Consider the following 20239-nt stretch of genomic DNA (forward strand, 5'->3'; position numbering starts at 1 on the left):
GCTCCTGAATGTACCTGAACCCGCTCCAGTGTTGGTCAAGTCTTGTCTTGAAAGAGCTCACACTCGGTGCCGTCACAACACTCTCTGGTGATTGTTCCAAGGTTTACAACCCTCCTCCAAAAAGTTTCCTCACGGTTTCTGGACTTGCCTTCTTCAATCTTGAGCTGTGACCCCTTGTGGGGGCGAGCGTCCGCCAGCTCCAAGTAAGGACACTCAACTGAGTAGTGCCCCCTGAGACGCTTATACACCTCAACTAGGTCCCCCCTTGCCCGTCTGTAGTATAAGCTAGGCAAGTTCAGGCGCTCCAATCTCTCAGGGTAGCTGAGGTGCCGAAGTGCAGGCACCAGTGTGGTGGCTCTCCTTATGTTGAATTGAATTGAATTGAATTGAAACAGTTTATTTAGCCAGAAAAATACAGCTACAGAGTGGATAATAATAACAATATTAACATGGCTGAGCCAGTTGAGAACCTGAGCTCTCTTTTAGGCACCTGTGATGACATTAAAAATATGTTGTGATTCTGTCTTTTCAACGCCGCACGAAGAATAAATCGGAACTGAAATCAATCTCCCAACTTGGCTTGTTTGAGAAAAAAATATTAATTTAAAGGACTGGTTGAATAATCTAGTGCAGTACAACAACGCATAGAAATAGCGGTGCCAGCAGTCAGCTGATGTCGTCTGGCAAGGAGCCAGGCTGTGTGTCTCTAAGAAAGATTCCCCTTAAATGTAGAACTGTTTTATTTTCTATAATTTATCCATAACTTAGGTAAGAAATAAATGTTATATCAATAAATAAATAACATTACTAACCGGAAATTTACCTAAACTATTTTAATTCGTAAATATCAATAAATACTTCAAACAAGGTGAATATGGAAACTAACATCACTCCCTCTCTCACAGCCAGCGGTCTAACAAAGTTAGTACTGTTCTGATAGTGTTAGGTGTTGCTCCACAGCCGTTATTTACGTTAATTGTGGAATCTACTCACCCCGTTCGTCATATTAAAGATTGCAGTACCCAGGAAATACAGGTATAGTAATGTGAATCGTATAAGTGTTTTAAAGTTGTTACTCTTAAGTGATATTGAAAGGAAACCAAATAAGGTTTTGGTTTCTCTTACAATCCACGATAGAGGACAATCCCCGAATACCTAATTGTTAGTCTACGAGCTACCTCATCCTGCAGGAGACATGCATGAGAACCAAAGAGGTATATGTCTCGTCAATGAGTGTAGGTCAACAGTAACAAAAGAGTATAATCTTATACTGTTAGAATAAGTAAAACCTCGTCTTGTTTATAGTTACTTTTAACAAAATACGTGTATTGTTGTGAATGTATGTATGGTGGTCTCGTTTCTTGTGTAACCACACATCAGTACGTAACAAAAGGTCATTAATAAGACAGCTAAAGTGAGAATGGGTGGGATACTGTAAATGAATGACCTTGTTTTAAAGGGACAGGACTAGATCATGTTGGTAAGCGTTAAGGGATGTACGCTAGTTTCATAAATATTTTAAGAAAGAAGTAATATCGCAATTTATTTAGCGTTATTGTTGCTTTTCTGGATTTAATGATATGTGTTAAGGATTTGTAAAAGAAGTTTTGTTCAATTGAAATAAGCAACTAAAACTTGTTGAAAGGAATCGAACAAGTGTGTCGTATGAACATTTTGGCCCGTTGGTAAGGCTGAAGGCTGTGCTGGCAGCACACTCAGGGATTCGTTTATGTAGGCAATCGTAAACCACCCGGGGAGAGAATTTTCAAGGGGGGCGTGAATGATTGATCAAAAGTAATGTAGTTATTTGAATATTCGTCTCGACATTCAGTTATCTGTTTTTCAATATATATATATATATATATATATATATATATATATATATATATATATATATTGGATGATTATCAGGGGTTAAGAAGGTACCTAGGTAGTAGGTAGTAAGCAGCTACCAAACAGGTAGGTACTACCGCCTGGGAAGTTATTGGAAGCATAATGTGTTGTCTAACGGTAGACCCTGCTGCCATATGGCATCCCAAAATTGTGACTTAGTCCCAGGTTGCTGACCTGACTTTCTGCCTCATTTACACACAATTGCAGGGTCTCAGTTGTTTATCTTACTAGGCAACACAACATACATAATGTATATCGTTTCTCACTCTTGAATTATTTTTCGTGACTTGTGCCCAGTTGGGCTAATCCCCGTAAAAAAAAAAAAAAAACCTGGGAACATTCAGGTCAGTCCCCAGTAGGAACGGGTGAGGTCACAGGTGACACAACAATTGATGATGGCTATAATATATTCACTCGTATACTACTTAAAGCACAAGAACAAAATATACCATGCAGAAAAATAAGGTCAAATAAGAGTGAGCCAATGTGGATGACAAAAAAAAATTAAACATGACATGGGAATAAATAAAGGAATTTCTAAGAAATTAAAAGGAAGGGAGAGCAGCTCAGAAGTAGGTATAATGAACTATCGAGGACTGTTAAGAAAAATGTAAGGAAGGCAAAGAGGGACTACGAAATCAGGATTGCAAGAGAATCCAAGGCGAATCCCAAGAGATTTTTCCAGGTATATAGGACAAAGGTCAAGGACAAATTGGGGCCTTTAAAGTCAGAGAGAGGAATAGTGATCGATGATAGTGAGGAAATAAGCAAAGCATTAAACAGCTACTTCTTATCAGTTTTCACAGAAGAAATTCACGAGGAAATTCCAGAGGTGGAACTGATATTCAGGGGAAATGAAAGAAAAAATTAAAGAATATCACTATCAGGAAAGAGGATGTTCTTAAGAAGATAAATAAATTAAAGAAGAAAAAAATCCAGGGCCGGATGAAATATCCCCTCGAGTTCTGAAAGAGTGGAAGGAACAATATCAGGCAGGAGGTCGTGTTCCTGAAGGGCTAGGATGAGTGACCCTCGCCACTGTCTTCTAGATGGAGGTCGGCCTCGGACAGCAGGAGTCAAGTTGGTTTGGACATAGTTGCCCCGAGGATCCCGTAGAATGGAAACGGTAGTTTTTAGGTAGAACTCCTGGACACGATCCTGTAAGGGGAAAGACCAAGTTCGGTATATAGAAATAGAGCGTGTCCACTGAGGCCCAAGGATGATACGAGCAGCTTGTCTCTGGATAACTACGAGACGGTTGACAGCAGTCCGACTGATGTTGACGAGGTGCAGGGGTGGCGTAGTCGACACAGGAATGGACAAAGGACTTGTACATGGTGAGAAGTACGGGATGATGGCAAGGGAACCCCTACATGGTAGAGAGGGCGAGACGCCGAAAGCATATGTCTCAAAGATAGCGGACTTCAGGGATCTGACAACGTGTGCGAGTTACATACACACCCAGGTATTTTGTTTCATTAACCCAGTCCAAGGGCGTTCCTGATAAGAGAAGGGGTGGAGGTACAACACGACCGTGCCACATGGCTTTTGTTTTCGCAGTTGAAAGAAGGAAACCAAGTGAATCACATTCTCTGGAGACCAGATCAAGGGCTTCATGCATTCTGAGGTAGTCAGGGGCTTGGAGGACATCGTCGGCATATCCTGAGTGAACAACTTCTGTCGGCCACGGGAGAGATGCAATGGAGTGCATGGGAGTGTTAAACAAGGTGGAACTCAGGACTCCACCTTGAGGGGTGCTGAGGTTCATTTCTTGAACAGGAGATATAGAGCCTTCAACGCGAACCCAGGTCTGACGTCCACGTAAAATCAATTAAATTCAATTGTGTCGCTATTCTCCATATTTTCCGCCTGGTATAATATGGGGTTCAAAATGCTCACTGGAGGGAGATCTAAATGTTTCAGTAGTTATTAACATCGGGCGCTCTATGTCCGAAAGTAAAATAATACCTTACACAGCTAATTGTGGTGGACCTCAAGAGTCGATTTTACATAATAGTAGACAGACAGACAGTAAAGAAATGCTCAAGACCACAGCTCAAACGTATCCACAACTTCACACACAAATACAAGTTCAGAGTAACAAATTCTCTGCTGATGGAAATATAGCATATTCAGCAAAACGGACTTACTTCAGTGAAACTGAAATTAAATCTTTATTGAGCCAGAAAAATGATAACGGCGTGGTTGAACGTTTCGAGTGCCGACATACTCGTAATGCGTCGTCCATTTTATTTTTATATTGGAATTATCACGTAACATGGTGTAACATCCGGACTTCAACAACTTGTTTGAGTTATTAATACATGTTTAAGTATCAACATACAACTTTTTCTTGACATTTAATAAATGTTATCATAACATTCTTTTCTTGACATTTATTCTTTTTATTTAAAGGACTGAACTTTTTGTGTACTGTATAAGAAGTTGATGGATCTGTGAACATTACTCAATAGCACTGTCACGTAAGTTATGTTGAAGATGAATTTGAAAAAATCAGGATTATGTCATTACGGTAAAAGTTTAATCACTCGTTAGGGTTATTGTGGCAACGAATCTTTACCGCTGCTTATTTCTAGACTACTGATTGATTGATTGATTGATACGTTTATTGAGATACAAAAAAACATTAATACATCTCAAAGGGATGAAGTGACATAAGTCATCCTCACCCCAGTCCAGGAATGTCCCTCTCAGGACTCACATAAATCCCTAATATTTCATATAATTAGTTATAATACATAGCTATATTCTAGATGCAAAATTTCTATATTTCTTTAATATTTCATCTATTTTCCTATTTTTAAACATCCACTCTATTTGCATGGGGACATTATTTATATGGGCATTTCTATATACATTAAGCAATGGGCATTCCAGTATATAATGTGGCAGGGTATGGGATCTGGGTGTTCTGCAAACTCTACATTCTTTATCCTGTTCACTTCTCTCAGCTCCAAGTTCCCAATAATATTTGTATCCTAATCTTAACCTCATATACACTGAATCTTTCCACCTACTCCTATCTTCCCCATATGTAAATTTTGTGTTCATGAGAACATGATGGTAATGTTTCATTGTTTCACTTTTCTCGTATATTTCATTCCTTTTGAAATTATCTTCTATTGATTGTATTTTCCGTAATTTGCTCCTTAATTGCTTCATGGTTTTAGTACATATTATGTCGATCTCGCCTTTTCCGTGGCTCTTTTTGCTATTATATCTACTGCTTCATTAAGACCAATCCCCACATGTGAAGGGACCCATACAAATTGAACATTATGGCCATTTTTCCTTATTGTATTTACTAATTTTCTACATGAACCAATAATGTGTCCAAAGACTGGACTCCCACTGTTCAAAGAATCCAAAGCTGCCCTACTATCAACAAAAAAATATGCATCTTTATACCTCTTTACAACATTTTCCAATCCTACTAACATTGCATATAACTCAGCTTGTGTTGATGAAATAAAACTGCTCAACCGAAGTCCAATTTTGATGTCATTATTTCCTTGTTCTGTGTACTGTCTTATAAGGATCCCACACCCTGCCCTGCCACTTGACATAACTGAACCGTCACAATATACATGCAATGTGTTTATTTTAGGCAAATTACTAATCTTATTCCCATATAAAGCCCTTAACTGTCCTGGTTCATGTAATGATTTCTTCATTGTGAGAGGCACTATATCTAACTCTACTTCTCGTTCTTCCCAGGGTGTCTAGACTACTGTAAGTGATAAATATTCTAATATTAAGATAATAATTGTCTTTTGATATATTTAATTGAATGGAATGCAGATATATTATAGAGCCTTAAGATGGGAATATTCTCTCAGTTCATAGTTTTATATCAAGCGCTTGGTTTTGTTGTCAGATTCAATAGTGTTCTTGGTAACGATAGGGATATTTTTATACATGGTATGTCAACACTGATAATGTAATAATTGAAGTGATAAGTATAATGTGGGTGGAGAGGTTTTATATCGATTTTTCTCATTCAGGGGGGAAACTAATGTGGGTCGAGTGTATTTTTTTTTTTTTACAATAGGTGAATGTACCGAATGTCTTGTCTCTTTTGGTTTTATTGGGAATTTTACAAGGTATGAAAATGTATATAAATATGTTTTACTTAGTTGTAAGGGGTAAATATTTAACCGAGACAGTGAAGGTGGTGAAGAAGATGCAGCAATTCACATCTGGTGAGTAAGAGGTCTGGTACTGGTTAAATACGGGAAACTCTGGGTCACTGAGATAGGTCAAAGGATAAGAGAAACATTAGGCAAGTGGGGAGTAATGACCTCACACACAGACACAACCAACTCGCTTTATCATTACTGGTGGTAGGATGCAGCTGGTGTGTGAGCTTATACTCTGTGGCGCGAGTTGGTTGTACAGGTTGAGTACGTGTCGACCGTCGCTTCCTCCCAGCCATGAAGATTAGAGATGAGTTACTGTTGCTACTGCAGTACTCGTCAAAGTGGAGGGTGAGGCGAGACTATACTATGGGGTGAGGCGGGAAGGTAGTTGTTATACTATTACTGCACTTCAACAACGAAGGTCTTTAACCGCGTAACAAGTTTAGAAATATATTAGTCGATGACTTACTTTTTTTTCTCCACGAGCTGGGGAAGGTGAGGATTGTTACCTTATTCGGTAAAGGTGTAGACAATGGCTACCACCAGAAGGAGTTTGTTGATTTGGTTGAAAAATTTTCTATACACTAATATCATGGAAACGACAATCCATAGAACCTGACCAAACATATCCATAGACTTGGTATATTAGGTCAGGTTTTATTAAGTTTTATGCATTATTAAACACAGAATAGACACTAATATCATGACGTTAAATACAAAAAATGGAAATGACAATGCATAGAACCTAATAGAACCTGAACTATCATACCCCATAGAACCTAACTCTATATACCCAGGGTTTGTGGGTGAGGTTCTATGCAAAAATTGTAAATACATTTTTTTTAATATAATGCTAATCACATGATATTAAACACAGAAATGTAAATCTTAAACAACTGACTTTAATATTTGAAACGACACCGATTAATTATACTGCGTCTGTGGACATAATCGTAGGATCGCGTATTGCATTGAAATTTGTTGTTTTTTCGTAATATGTAAGTCCCTTCCTTATTTCGAACGTTTGCAAGTGTTCTTAATTAACCCATGGTCACAAATGAAAGATATCAAGCGAGATTCATCAAGAACTAGGTTTGATAAATCACGATATGTTTGCAACTCGCAATTATGTTCTAAAGACGCAGTTTCACGTGACGTAACCACCCCCCCCCCCCTCCTCGTATAATGTGAGAAGAGACAGTTAATAGAGAATTGTGACAATAGTTAACGGTATTCAAAACAATTAAAAAGTATAAATGTGTGAAGAGACAGTTAATAGAGAATTGTGACAATCGTTAACGGTATTCAAAACAATTAAAAAAGAATGGTATCAGTCTACAATATCCTGTAAAAGTACAAATATGATACACTTACATAATTTATTGGTTCTATATATCGATGATATTATAAAAAGAAGGCTGAATGCATTTAATAACTAAACAAAAGAAAAATAGCTGTGAAGAAATGCCCCTCCCCCTCCTCAAGAGTTACAGCTGATTGACTGTTACAAACCTGTTCGATTTTTGTCCCTTCATTATTTCAGACGTAAGTACGTAGGAAGTTTATCAGAAATATTATACATGAATTAACTGATAAACTCGGGTAGCAACTTCACGTTTCGGAGGATGCAATCTTATCGCATAACCCATTTATTTTTAAAATCCATAGTACGTTCACACCATGTAAACTTGTTGCTCGGGAGAAGGCAGGCAGGCTTCCCCGGCCCTGGCCAGTATATAAGAGAACCCGTGGCATTGTGGTTCTGCTCTTGACCGCGGCTTAAGGCGGACTGCACCACACATTGAATACCTCGCCACACACTATATTATAGACTTCTTCAGTGAGTACACCGTATGTTAGTGTGTATGTGTGTTGTGTCAAGTGTTCCTAATGAGTGTGTTGTGTCAAGTGTTCCTGATGTGTGTGTTGTGTCAAGTGTTCCTGATGTGTGTTGTGTAAAGTGTTCATATGCATCCACAAAGGTGCACGCTCATTCCCCCCCCCTGGAAAATTATAAATGTTCTTTTCCCGCAGTCCTTGTTCTCATTATGTATAATATAACAAGTTTTTTAAGTGAACTGTTTGTTCTTTAACGACTTTTATAGAGTTTAAAGGTGTTACCGTAGTATTAAAGAAAACATCCGAGTATCACTTTAATTAAATGGCGATAAATTTTCACTAATGCACCGGGCTTTGTTTGGATGTTGGAAATATGTTTGTTTTTTTCATATGTTATTTGATGAGTTTGACGGGTGGTCACTGGTCAGACGTAAACAACATGTGGCGACACTTGTGACTGACCTAATCTAATAATATTGAAAAATTAATATCTCGGTTATCCTTAATTTTCGGCGGAAATATCACAGATGAAAAATGTCTTAGAATTGTCTAAACATTACGAAAAATATATTAATAAAAGCGAGAAAAATAACGGTGTAAGAACGAAAATTCACCTTTATTGTTGTTATTAGCCATTTAGGTCGGGGGTGGTGGTGGAGTCACCGGCCCCCAGACGGCAGCGGACAAACGACGATCAGGAGTTGTCGCCACCTCCACCCCTCAACGCCCACCGCCGCACCCGAAGCCACCCCCGACGTCACAACAGCACCCATGCCACCCCCGACATCACAACAGCACCCATGCCACCCCCGACGTCACAACAGCACCCATGCCACCCCCGACGTCACAACAGCACCCATAAGACCGTCATGATTTCCACAATACTGAGGAACTGTGTGTACCTGGTGTTAGGTCATGATGAAATCACGACTGTTTGTCATCAAATCTTACTACGTATGCATTATTTTACTGTTAGTTTAATTAGCAATTTTCTGAAACACTTTGCCTATTGCAATGGTAACTTAACTTTTTTATTTCAACTTAACTAACCTAACTTAGAATATGTATTCACATTGTCTCCTCCCATTGTAAATTATTATTTTCATCTGGCTAATGGCTGCTGAGATTCAAGGGCACGAAGTGTAAGTGGATGCACCTGGGGCATACCAACGGTAAGGAGGCGTATCATAAGTCCCAACGGGATGAAGAAACTGCACTATTTGAGACTGAATGTGAGAAGGACTTAGGTGTGTATGTTGACAAAGAGCTGAAGTTCTCGGGCCATTGCGAGAAGAAGGTAAATCAGGCAAATAAATTATTAAGTCTTATAAGAAGGTCATTCAGATATCTAAATGGTCTGTCCCTTGTAGCGATCTTCAAGAGTGAAGTGCTTCCCCTTCTGGAGTACTGTCACCCCATGTGGTTCCCGATATATACTAGGGACTGTCAGTTGATTGAAAATATTCAAAGGAGGGCCACCAGACTGGTGCCTGCACTTTGGCATCTCAACTACCCTGAGAGATTGGAGCACCTGAACTTGCCTAGCTTATACTACAGACGGGTGTCCTTACTTGGAGCTAGTGGATGCTCGCCCCACAAGAGGTCACAGCTCATGGTTGAAGAAGCCGCAGGTCCAGAAAACTGTGAGGGCAAACTTTTTCGGAGTGAGAGTTGTGAACTTTTGGAACAATCTTCCCGAAAGTGTTGTGACAGCACCGAGTGTGAGCTCTTTCAAGACCAGACTTGATGAACACTGAAGTAGGCTCAAGTACATTCAGGAGCCGGTGCATGCCCAGTACTTGCCAACAGTTGCGTAACAGAGACGTGACCGATCGCCCAAGCGGCTAATGAGCAGATCAGTGGTGAAGAGGATAAAAGCAAGTTAAAGTAAACGATTACACTCAGCTGAGGAAACTCCGTCTATACTGTAAAAATGTTTTTCAGCGTTATCTCTCCCAACTGATGTACACTTTCCCTTCTCACTCCCAGTACCCTGCCTCCTCCTTCAACACACCCCTCTGCTCTCCCTCCTGGTCACTAGTGAATGCTTAGAATGCACACTTCCAGAGTTCAGAGTTCAGGGTTCAGGTTCATACCTCAGGGAAAGAGAGCATTGGCAACGCTCACTAGAAGTCACAGCTAACTTTCTAGGGGTAAGACGCTTGAACTCTTGGAGTAACCTGCCAGAGAATGTAATGACAGCACAGGAAAACAGATTTTTTTTTCACCAAGAACAGAACCATGTTTTGATAAATGTTTGTTTCATCATCTCCAGCATCACCATAAAAGGAAGCCAGTTTCTATTGCCAAATCTCATGGAGTCACTATTTTGTGATTTCAGATTATTTTCTTTTTAATGATATATCGTTAGTAACCATATATTGTCAGAGTTGTTAGCAAGGACAAATCTAGCTTGTGGATACTAATCTCTATTACCTATCACTTTGAGATGGGTATTGCCCAAAGAATAATTTCCTGGTGTGATGATTTTTAATAAATATTTCCCTCCTCTACCAGTTACTGTGTTAAACCTTCCTGTCACAGTGATGAAACCCTGGGAAACTGAATTTCACAATGATGCTTTTGTTGCAGAGATAATGAATGTTGAGAAAAACAGTGGTCCTCGTGAGATGCTTGGTGATCCTCAAGTATCCATTCAGGAGAATGGGAAGGTCTTCAATGATGCTGTCCATGGGCCCATCTCTCTCCATCCCCTATGTGTTAAAATCATTGACACTCCTCAGTTCCAGCGGCTCAGGTAGTGTGTATGTGTGTTTGAGGGGTGTATGCAGGCACTGTACTTGAATGTAAGTATGAATATACATTTCATAGCTACTTATGAAATTAATTAAAGTTTTTAGCATATATTCAAACTTACATGTATAAATGATATGATATGTTAGTTTATACAGTTCTGCCAGTGAAGTAAATTATAGATGAAATATTGAAATCTCATTTTATAGGTGATATGAGATACTTCAATCATCTATCTATAGCACATTGTTCAGGTATAGACTCTCACATCGGGGACCCTTAGGAAGACCAATCTTGTTTTGAGGATTTTCTAGTTTCGTTGGTCTTGAGTTGGATTAAATTTTCTTCCCTGTTGTCATCCCTCTGTTACCTTATGCTCACCAGTAGACTGTGTTGAGTTTACTTCCACATGCTTTCACATGCATACTTGCCTTAGCATATCAATGATACATTTTAAGTTTTATAACACACAACCTACTAGGACATATCTCAATTTATAACATATTACTATTGGAAATTTATGGCCAGTTAACATACAATATATCCAGTTATTGTTCAGGTTTTCAGGATTGTGTCTTGTACAGTCATGTAAAAAAAGTTCTGCCAGTCCTCCAATCCATCCATGAACCCTAAGACTCGTGAACCTGTGAATTTGAGACATCACACATTGTACCAGCTATGAACTCAACAATGTGTGAAGTCTCGAATTCACAGATTCATGGGTGGGACCGAGGACTAGCCACGCTTTTTTCCCTAACTATATGTTAATAGGATGCTGCCCGTACAACATTTGTCTCTTAACACTGGAGGTCCTGTTCTTTTGTAGACAATACAGTACTATAAAATGTGTATATTTTATCCCTAGAGCCAGTTGATATTTGATAGTGTCAAGTGTTATTTTATGATATTTTTCTAAAACAAAAAAAAAATTTATTGGAAACCTTTATTTTGCATGTTGTAAGTTATTATTACATCTGCTACATCAGTCTTCTTTAAAATTTGTCTGTACTGTGTTTTCCCAAAATCCATTGTAATATACAGTACTGTACTGTACATGATGCTTGAAATTATTTTTTTATATAAAAAAAAACAGATAATATTGCATAACTTTTCTTAATTTTTTGCTGTGTTAATTTATGAAAGGATGAGCCAACTGACAGGCCCTCTCTTTAAACCTCTCTTGGCATGTTTGGTATGTAACTTTGTTAAAGGCTTGTTTCAGCTTGTCTAAATCTTTATGCACAGTAAACCACCATTATTGCGGATTATTTAGGGGGAGGAAAATAAGTCTAAACTAGATGATATAGTTGTTTTGAACAAGTATATATCCATCTTCTATCAGACATGAAGAACAAATACACTGACTCAGGATATGGTTGACATACAAATATATAAAGCTTAAATGAGTTAGCTTGGTTACACCCCCTCAAGGCCAGGGTGTAATGATTGAAGCCACTGCTACAGTATCTCACTTTACTTGCAAGGCTTATACTATACAATATTCTAATGCACTTACATTGGCCTTGGACCAACCCCACCTCTGTATACACTGTGGTGATGGTGAAATAAGGAAGCACACAAAATATAAAGAAAGAACTAATGCCACAGTGCCTGGCCTCTAGGTCTTGGTGTTTGCAGAATGTAAGGATAAAAGTAAAAGTACATTCAGGAGCTGGTGCATGCCCAGTACTTGCCAACAGTGCGTAACAGAGACGTGACCGATCGCCCAAGCGGCTAACGAGCCGATCAGTGGTGAAGAGGATAAAAGTAATTCTTTTGTTGTTCTTATTTATATTGTTTATATACAGCACAGTACTTAAAAGTGTGCATGTGTGGCTCATATACATACATACTGTACATATTACAATATTGCTCTTCAGATTCCTGAAACAATTGGGTTCTGGTTACTTCGTTTATCCAGCCGCAGCTCACAATCGATTTGAACACTGCCTTGGGTAAGTGATAAACAGGTTTGGGGTCCCAGAGGCAATTTTATTAACAATATCCTCATACAAAATTATGTGGGTGTCCAAAACAGCCTGGCTTTTATATAAACAATAGAAAGCTTTTGAGGGGCTTCCTGTTGCCTAAGTGCATAAAATTGCTTGTCCAACTCATTCCTTGATGTCTACTAGTATATGTTTTTTCCTTAACATTAACTGTACGTATTGTCTATGTCTTTAATAGTAACACCTGCTTCCTCAGCTATGTTGGAATTGGTACAGACATTTCCTCTGCATCAAAACTTTGCCAATACTCCTTCAGCAGAAATGCATCTTTGAACTTAATATTAACGGCATGATTGCTTATTATTTTTTTATCCATTTTTTTTATCCCCAATTTCATTTTTTATAAGTATTCATTCATGTACCTGCTGAGGTAAGTGCTCCAGCTTCAGTGAGATTGTTTCCTCATTCAAGATGGTTGGAACTTGTTACTTTGTCTTTCCTGCTGCAACACACAATTGCTTTGAGCATAACCTTGGGTAAGAAGCTCAAGTGTTGTCTTGCTTTTTAAATTCAAATGTAAAATCCATAAATAAACCCTTTAAGTTTACATTTCAGAAGAAGCCAAATACTGTATCAGTTGATATTAAGGTAAGAGAACAAGTACTGTACTGTATTAAGAACAGATAGTTTTTATACTGATGAGAACACAGACTCACTGTAACAAAAACTAACACCACTCAGATACTACCCCATCTTACCAAGAACAGACTCGATAAACTCAATCTTTAACTATTTATGTGTTTAAAAATTTTAGTGTGTGTGTGTGAGAGAGATAAGAAGGGCTACAAGGACTTAAAGTTAATTAAAATCAAAACCCCCTTATAATTTTTTTTTTAACCAATGGCTTATGCTCATCCTGGTTTTTTATTTTTTATTTTTATATACGCTATTTTGTATTTACTTAAGTTGCTAAACAGTAAATTTCAATTCTGAAAGAAAAGGTGTTTGCTGCCTTAAAATCTTATAAGGCTAACCCTTTCAGCTTGATATCACCGTTTTGGGTTCAAAATACCGTATCAATATACTATATGTACTCCTGAACATACTGATTAAGGATCTGTTGTTCATAATTTTTAATATCTGTATAATTACTTGACCAAATGTCATCTCCAAAAATTGTATTACTTTTATAACACGAATTACTCGCCACATATGGTTGTTCATTATTTCCACTCAGTGACAAGTCTGGAACCGAAATTGTTATTTCCTGAATTTAATTTTAATTAATTATTTGTAAACTGGAGTAACCACAGCTCAACCAAGGCTGTTAGTTAATTTGTGAATATTTGGGAATTTACTTGTACTACTGATTTTATGCTTGACATATTCTTTTTCCCAAGGGTTTGTTATTTGGCTGGCGAGTTCATTGGTGCCATTAAGACCCGCCAGCCTGAATTAAACATCGAAGACAAGGATGTTTTGTGTGTTAAGATAGCTGGTCTGTGTCACGACCTGGGTCACGGCCCATTCAGTCACCTCTGGGAAAAATTTATTGAAAAAGTTCATGAAAAGGAGAAGTGGAAGGTAAGTGTCCATGCAAGTTGATGGTCCGTAATGAGGAGTTAGTTTTAGAGGATAATAATAATCATTAAGGTATTTTTATGATATAAGGGCCTGTGTGTGCCTCTTACAACAATTTCTTTACTCTAATACTTATAACCATTGGTAGCGTGATGAGAGGAGGCTCGTGGGTATATGGAATGATAGTATCAAGTAATGGGGAAGAAATAACGGTAGATACTGTAGGTAAATAATAGACACAATATACAAATACAAAATTTATTTAAACATTAATATGGAGGTAGGAGACAGAATATATGTACCAACAGATGAAATCTGGTGCTATGCCCTCAGGCTCAACATACTCACACCACTACTGGGTGGACATACTCAATAACACACACTCTTACAGTAACTTAGCACCATTAAGACCAGGGGCAACTGCCACTACAACACTCAGTCGTCAGGAGTGATACTCAAGCACCCGCCATGGGGTCCTGCCACCATGGGGTACTTTCCAACGAACTCTGAAGATCCCAGTGGAATAACCCCACCACACAAATAGCCCTACTGAGTTAGACACTCATCCACCAATGATGGGGGTTGGTAGTGGTGTGTGGCTTGGTGATCCGGGGTCACCTCGCGGGCCAAGCGTTAGGGTCAGACGAGCCAGCTATGGGGGCCATAGGTAGTCTGAAGTGTCTGACGGTCGGGTCTCACGAAGGTAACTGATCCTACTGGACCTCGGACATCTCCCCAGACATAGTGGATACCACATCCACGCTACAGACACAGCCTAGGCTGCGTTAGGGACCTGTATGGGTGAAGGGGCGAGCACTTACTAACAGTGACAACGACATCACATTTCAGGGGACGTTAAAGACGTAAGTATGACTTCACTCAGAGCATATCAACTACGGTACTGTAACACTTGCACAATCAACTATTAATTGGGTCAAATCACTTAAGGAAGGGCGAATTACAACACAGAATGGAATGGCCTACCTGTATGGGTGAAGGGGCGAGCACTTACTAACCGTTGAAATGCCCGCGGCACTCTCACTCAGAATAGGTCAGGAAGTCCACCTACTTCTATTTCGATGAATTAATTTACTGTACACTCAAACGTTGAAACTGAGACTATGAACTTAGTTTCATTCCCTACTATTATCTTCACTAACAATGCTCTGACTGAGCTATCAAAAGCAAAATTAAATTGATTACAAAGGGTTGGATGGCAACAGGTCCCAACATACAGCGTCTTGCTACGAAATCCGCGGATTATATTCAAAGTTCCCTTTAGACAAAGACGGCCTATCGATGACGTCATCAAGGAAACAGAGAAAACGGGGGATGTTTCCACTGGGGGACTCGGAAGGTTTTGTGGACGTTTGAGCATAATATGAATCCTTAAGGTTTTTAGGTTGGCCGTCATCACGATCATGACAATGACATTTCAACAGAAAATATTGCAATACTAATTTGTATCAGAGTAAAATATTTGTGTGTTGGAATATTCGATCCCCAAAGCTCCCCAATAGGTTTTTTTTTTTCCAAATAAATTCTGGGGAAAATCTCTATTCCAGGCATAGGGACAAATTTCCAAGGATTGCACCATGCACATTTTCAGAAAATTCTGAGAAAATCTCCCTGTTCCAGGCATGGAAATAAATTTTTGAGAGATTACACTGGGATGCATGCTGGGAGCACAGGTGTATAGGCTCAGAGTGCTCGTGAGTTATGGCTGGCCAACTACTCCTCAAAGTCTTGCATTATGACACTCTTAGTTCATTGTCTGCTACCATTATACAAGTTTGTTCGCTCGCTTACTGCTGTTTTTGCAGTACTATAAATTAATGTATTGTACTTGCATATAATCAGCTAAGAATGCTGTTAAAGCAGTGTTATGATGTAAAAAGTGATTACAGTTATGTATACAGTATTGTACTCCACATTATATGTACAGTACTGTACATAGCAGAGTGGACAGTTTATGCTTGTGTGTAGAGGACGTATGTACAGTATACAGTGCATGTACAATCCCTCCTTCATGGAGGTAGAGGAGAATGGCAGTTTCCAATTCCATCTACAGGAGATGGTACAGGACAAGACAGTCCATCCTCTCTCATCATATCATTTGGCCTGCCTGCATCACAAACTCAAGATGACAGCATCTGCTGGTGAGTACAGTAGTATACTGTATTTTGTTTATTTACAATATATTGTATGTGTACTGTGGTGTTTGCATTAATAAGTACAGCACTGTGTCTGTTTGTGCAGGATGCATAGTTTAGACCCTCTGAAAACTTTCAACAGCACAGTACTGTACTCTACTTGTCCCCCAAAATTCCCGGGATGTGCGAATTTTTCTGGAGATAAGAAAAATTGTTTCTATGTCCGAAAATCTCTCATTTCCGGGATCGCTCTGCACCAGTTTTTCAGGCCAAAGGTGATATCACTGTACTTTCTCTGTTGTTTCCCTGCTCCACCATCCTCTAGTTGGGGTAACTTGAGTATCAGTTAGGTATTGTCACGTGTAACAAGTTGTCTATACATGTTGAGCCATTGTGAATTTGTATGACATTTTTACTAAATGAATATCAATCACTCTAACGACCATGTTCAGGTTGAACACTAAATGGTTTTAAATTTTTTTGCAGCATGAGGATGCTTCTGTAAAAATGTTTGATTATTTATTGGAAACCAATAATCTTGATGATGAATTTAAGAAATATAAATTAGAAGATACGGATAAGACGTTTATCAAGGAACTCATTGCTGGTGCAGGGACGTCTAAAGATGGAACATGGTGCAATAAGGGTCGAGGAGTGGAGAAAGCTTTTTTGTATGAGGTAAGAGAGACATGATTTTATATAATCATTTATGCCACATAAGTATTTACTGAGAAGAAAGTAGCTGTAGAAAGAGTATTGAAAAGTAATTTATGCATGTTGGGTTTTAGAGCTGAGTTGATATATCTTGGATACTTTGTAAATTAGGTGCATAATGTTATCTCTCTCTGTCTATACTTATACATTATACACCAAAACTTCTTCACAGAAAAACCTCAGTTTATGACTAGAGATGCCTTTGTGTAGGTGAAAAGGGAAACTCTGCTATGGCATTTTCTATATACTGTATATATATTACTGTATATACAGTGCAGTGCTAGGAAGTTGCTGTGTGGTGAGGAGCTTGTTATGCGGAAGTCTTGTCTGTTTGAGAGTGCTGAGTAGAATCCTTTTCACGGCGAGGCTGTGAGCTTATATACACGTCCACCGGAATTAAGCGTCGCTGGTGGCTGACCCCGCGCAGTCAAACACTAAGCTTGTCAGTGAAAATTGACGCGGGATAGGCTGATCAGTGACTAACGGCAGTGGCAGTTGTAGGGGAGAGTATGCACTACACCTTTATTAAAGCAATCCTCTTACACACACACACACTTCCTCCTTACCGCTAAACATATTCTCAAATTATTATTTTTACCATTTTCATGTACATTGTACTCGTCTTTCTTTCCAGGGCCAATCCTCCTTCCTCTTGATAGTACAGGGTACTTTGAAAATCCTTCTTTTGCTTGCACAGTATACATTAATTATTTGTTTATCCTCTTCGCCATTGGTCAGCTCTCTAGCTCATCAGGCATGCTGTTGACAAGCACACAGCATACACAGGTTTTTGGATGCACCTGAACATTTGCCAGTGTTAGTTAAGTCTCGTCTTAAATGAGCTCACACCCAGTGCCATCACAACATTTTCTGGCTGGTTATTCCAGTAGTACACAACTCTTACTGCAAAAAAGTTAGCTCTGACAATTTTCTGTTCCTTTATCAACTTCTCAAACCAAGGTGTCCTCCTCGTGTTGGTTGTTGTTGCTGCTTCACATGGTTGTGATCTTAATGGAGCCTGAAGGGCCTTTGTTAGCTGGTCACCCTGAGATCTTTTTGTGAAAATAATGTCAAAATTATCTGCATTGAGTGTATGGAGTAACTAGCAGAGTTATAGTGTTTGAAGCAGGATTGCCTTAAGCTCAGGTGGATATTTGGTGCACTTGATATTGTGTTGATGTTGAGAACATTCCAGAAAGTTGGTGTCAGTAGCATTATCTGGTAAGGTGTACAGTACTTTCTTTTCTATGATGAAGGTTTCTAACATGTGTATATATGGTAGCAGTGTGTTAAGTATTCTGTTTGGTTGTAGTTTTGTAGATGAGTTTATTGAAAAGTGTAGGAGGTATATTTTTTATTATGTAGGAATTATGTTGTCAGATGACATATCATCGTACGATATGTTTTCCCATGTGTGGAAGCGAGAGTTTGTCTGTGGCAGCGCCGGGTTGCGAGTTACTGTCTGATGCTGCAGGAGTAAAGTCTCCAAAGAACCTGGTCTATTATTCAAACCTCTCACAGATGTGCTGCTGTGTTTTTTTTCTGTCTGTTAATCTGAAATTTCAGAAATAAGTTTGGTGTTGTGTTGAGGCTGTGAGCTCTGTGGCCCTTGTATCAAGGTGGTCTTTTATGAGAAGAATTACTCGGTAATTAATAATAAACTTAATAATAATGTGTGTGTATTTTTCGTAGGTTGTGGCCAACAAGCGGACTGGTGTGGACGTAGATAAGTGGGACTATTTTCTGCGTGATACTCATAACCTTGGCATCTCAGTAAGTTCCTTACCACATTGTTTTTCTTATCTCAATCATCACACAACCACCATGATAGATAATGTACGTATCCTAATGCTGCTTTATCACTGTAAAGGTGCAACCAATACTGTTTACTATAAATTACAGGTTCTCCATTTATTAAAAAGTTTCTGACTGAAATACAAAAAGCAGAACTAACATATTGTAAACTCGGTGGTGAAACCGTTACCTCAACAAGAAGTGACAAGTTACATTGTGGTGCTGTGAGATATTTAAGTAGATGTTCAATACAGTATACTGTTGTGGTGTACAAACCATCAAGCAGAATTTTAGTACATTTTCTCATTACTTTATATCTAAACCACCAGAAAATATCCTAACTGTCCCTAACTGGCAGTCATGCCTGTGAGATCCATTTCTTTCACATAGAACCGGTTTCCTTTTTCCAACAAACTTTAAGAAATGTTTTACACTTCCCTTTAAATTTCTAAGTTCATTCAACAGTTCACCATTTATATACACTTTCCATAGTTGCCACTTCACTTCACTATCATACTCTTTTTCAAGAGACACAGGTGTTATAAACAAATTCTTACCCTTCTCCCAAACCTTTTGCCTCATCTTCTCTAATAACAACATTTGATCCTTTTCTTGAACCCATACTGTTCCTTGCCTAATGCTTTACTATATATATGGGGAACTCTGAACCATAATCTGCTAATTGCCAAAATAGAAAATGGAGGAAAATGTTCAGCTAGGAATGTGTGACATACAATAGTCTTTTCAGAGGACTATCACCCGCACGTACAGTACATGTTACCAATTGGCTCTGACTTACCAAATGGACAGAGAGGCTGGGGAATACAATGCAATACATAACACGTTTCAGCGATATATGGCTCTTAGCATGTTATGGTCCACAGCTCCTCATATATACTGTACTTATAATTATGACATAAATCTCTTGGTTTTGCTACAGGTCACATTTGACTACTCTCGCCTCGTGAAACTCTCTCGTGTGAATCGCTTAAAAAATGAGGAGCAGCATATATGTTTACGTGATAAGGCCATTGACAATCTGTACGAAATGTTCCACGCTAGACGTACACTTCACAACTCAGCCTATCAGCATCGTGTTGTCCAGACCATTGATTCTATGTAAGAAATTGTTTAATAACAAATGATGCATATGTGGAGAACTGAATATATAATTTTTTTTGTGAAACTTCATCTCTAGTTGACAGTTAATTATATATTTTACAGGTTAATGGATGCCTTCATGAGTGCAGATAAGCATATTAAGTATCGTGGGAAAAACAAGTAAGTTTAAAAAAAAATTGATAATTGACAGTACTATAGTATTAACCTTTTCACTATGGAGATGCCACTTTTGATATTTTATTTGTCTATCACCTGATGATTTTATTCAGCTCAGAGGGGA

General features: G+C 38.6%; 1 protein-coding gene across 2 annotated transcripts in view; it reads left to right on the forward strand.

The window, feature by feature from the left end:
* The first annotated feature begins 895 nt into the window (after nt 1–895).
* The window catches only part of LOC121863578 (deoxynucleoside triphosphate triphosphohydrolase SAMHD1-like), a 28188-nt gene continuing 8844 nt past the window's right edge, over nt 896–20239 (forward strand). Inside the window, exons 1-8 of one of the 2 annotated variants that reach the window (XM_042362292.1) lie at nt 896–1035; nt 10485–10650; nt 12527–12601; nt 13996–14179; nt 16816–17007; nt 18736–18816; nt 19778–19956; nt 20062–20118. In XM_042362292.1, coding sequence (XP_042218226.1) covers nt 10490–10650; nt 12527–12601; nt 13996–14179; nt 16816–17007; nt 18736–18816; nt 19778–19956; nt 20062–20118 — 929 coding nt within the window. In that variant the 5' untranslated portion in view covers nt 896–1035; nt 10485–10489. Of the gene's footprint in view, nt 1036–7787; nt 7894–10484; nt 10651–12526; nt 12602–13995; nt 14180–16815; nt 17008–18735; nt 18817–19777; nt 19957–20061; nt 20119–20239 lie in introns of those variants that run through there. The other variant, XM_042362293.1, reaches the window with a different exon arrangement.

The sequence above is a fragment of the Homarus americanus genome, unplaced genomic scaffold, assembly GCF_018991925.1.
Source record: "Homarus americanus isolate GMGI-L3 unplaced genomic scaffold, GMGI_Hamer_2.0 scaffold41366, whole genome shotgun sequence".
NCBI classification, from domain to species: domain Eukaryota; kingdom Metazoa; phylum Arthropoda; class Malacostraca; order Decapoda; family Nephropidae; genus Homarus; species Homarus americanus.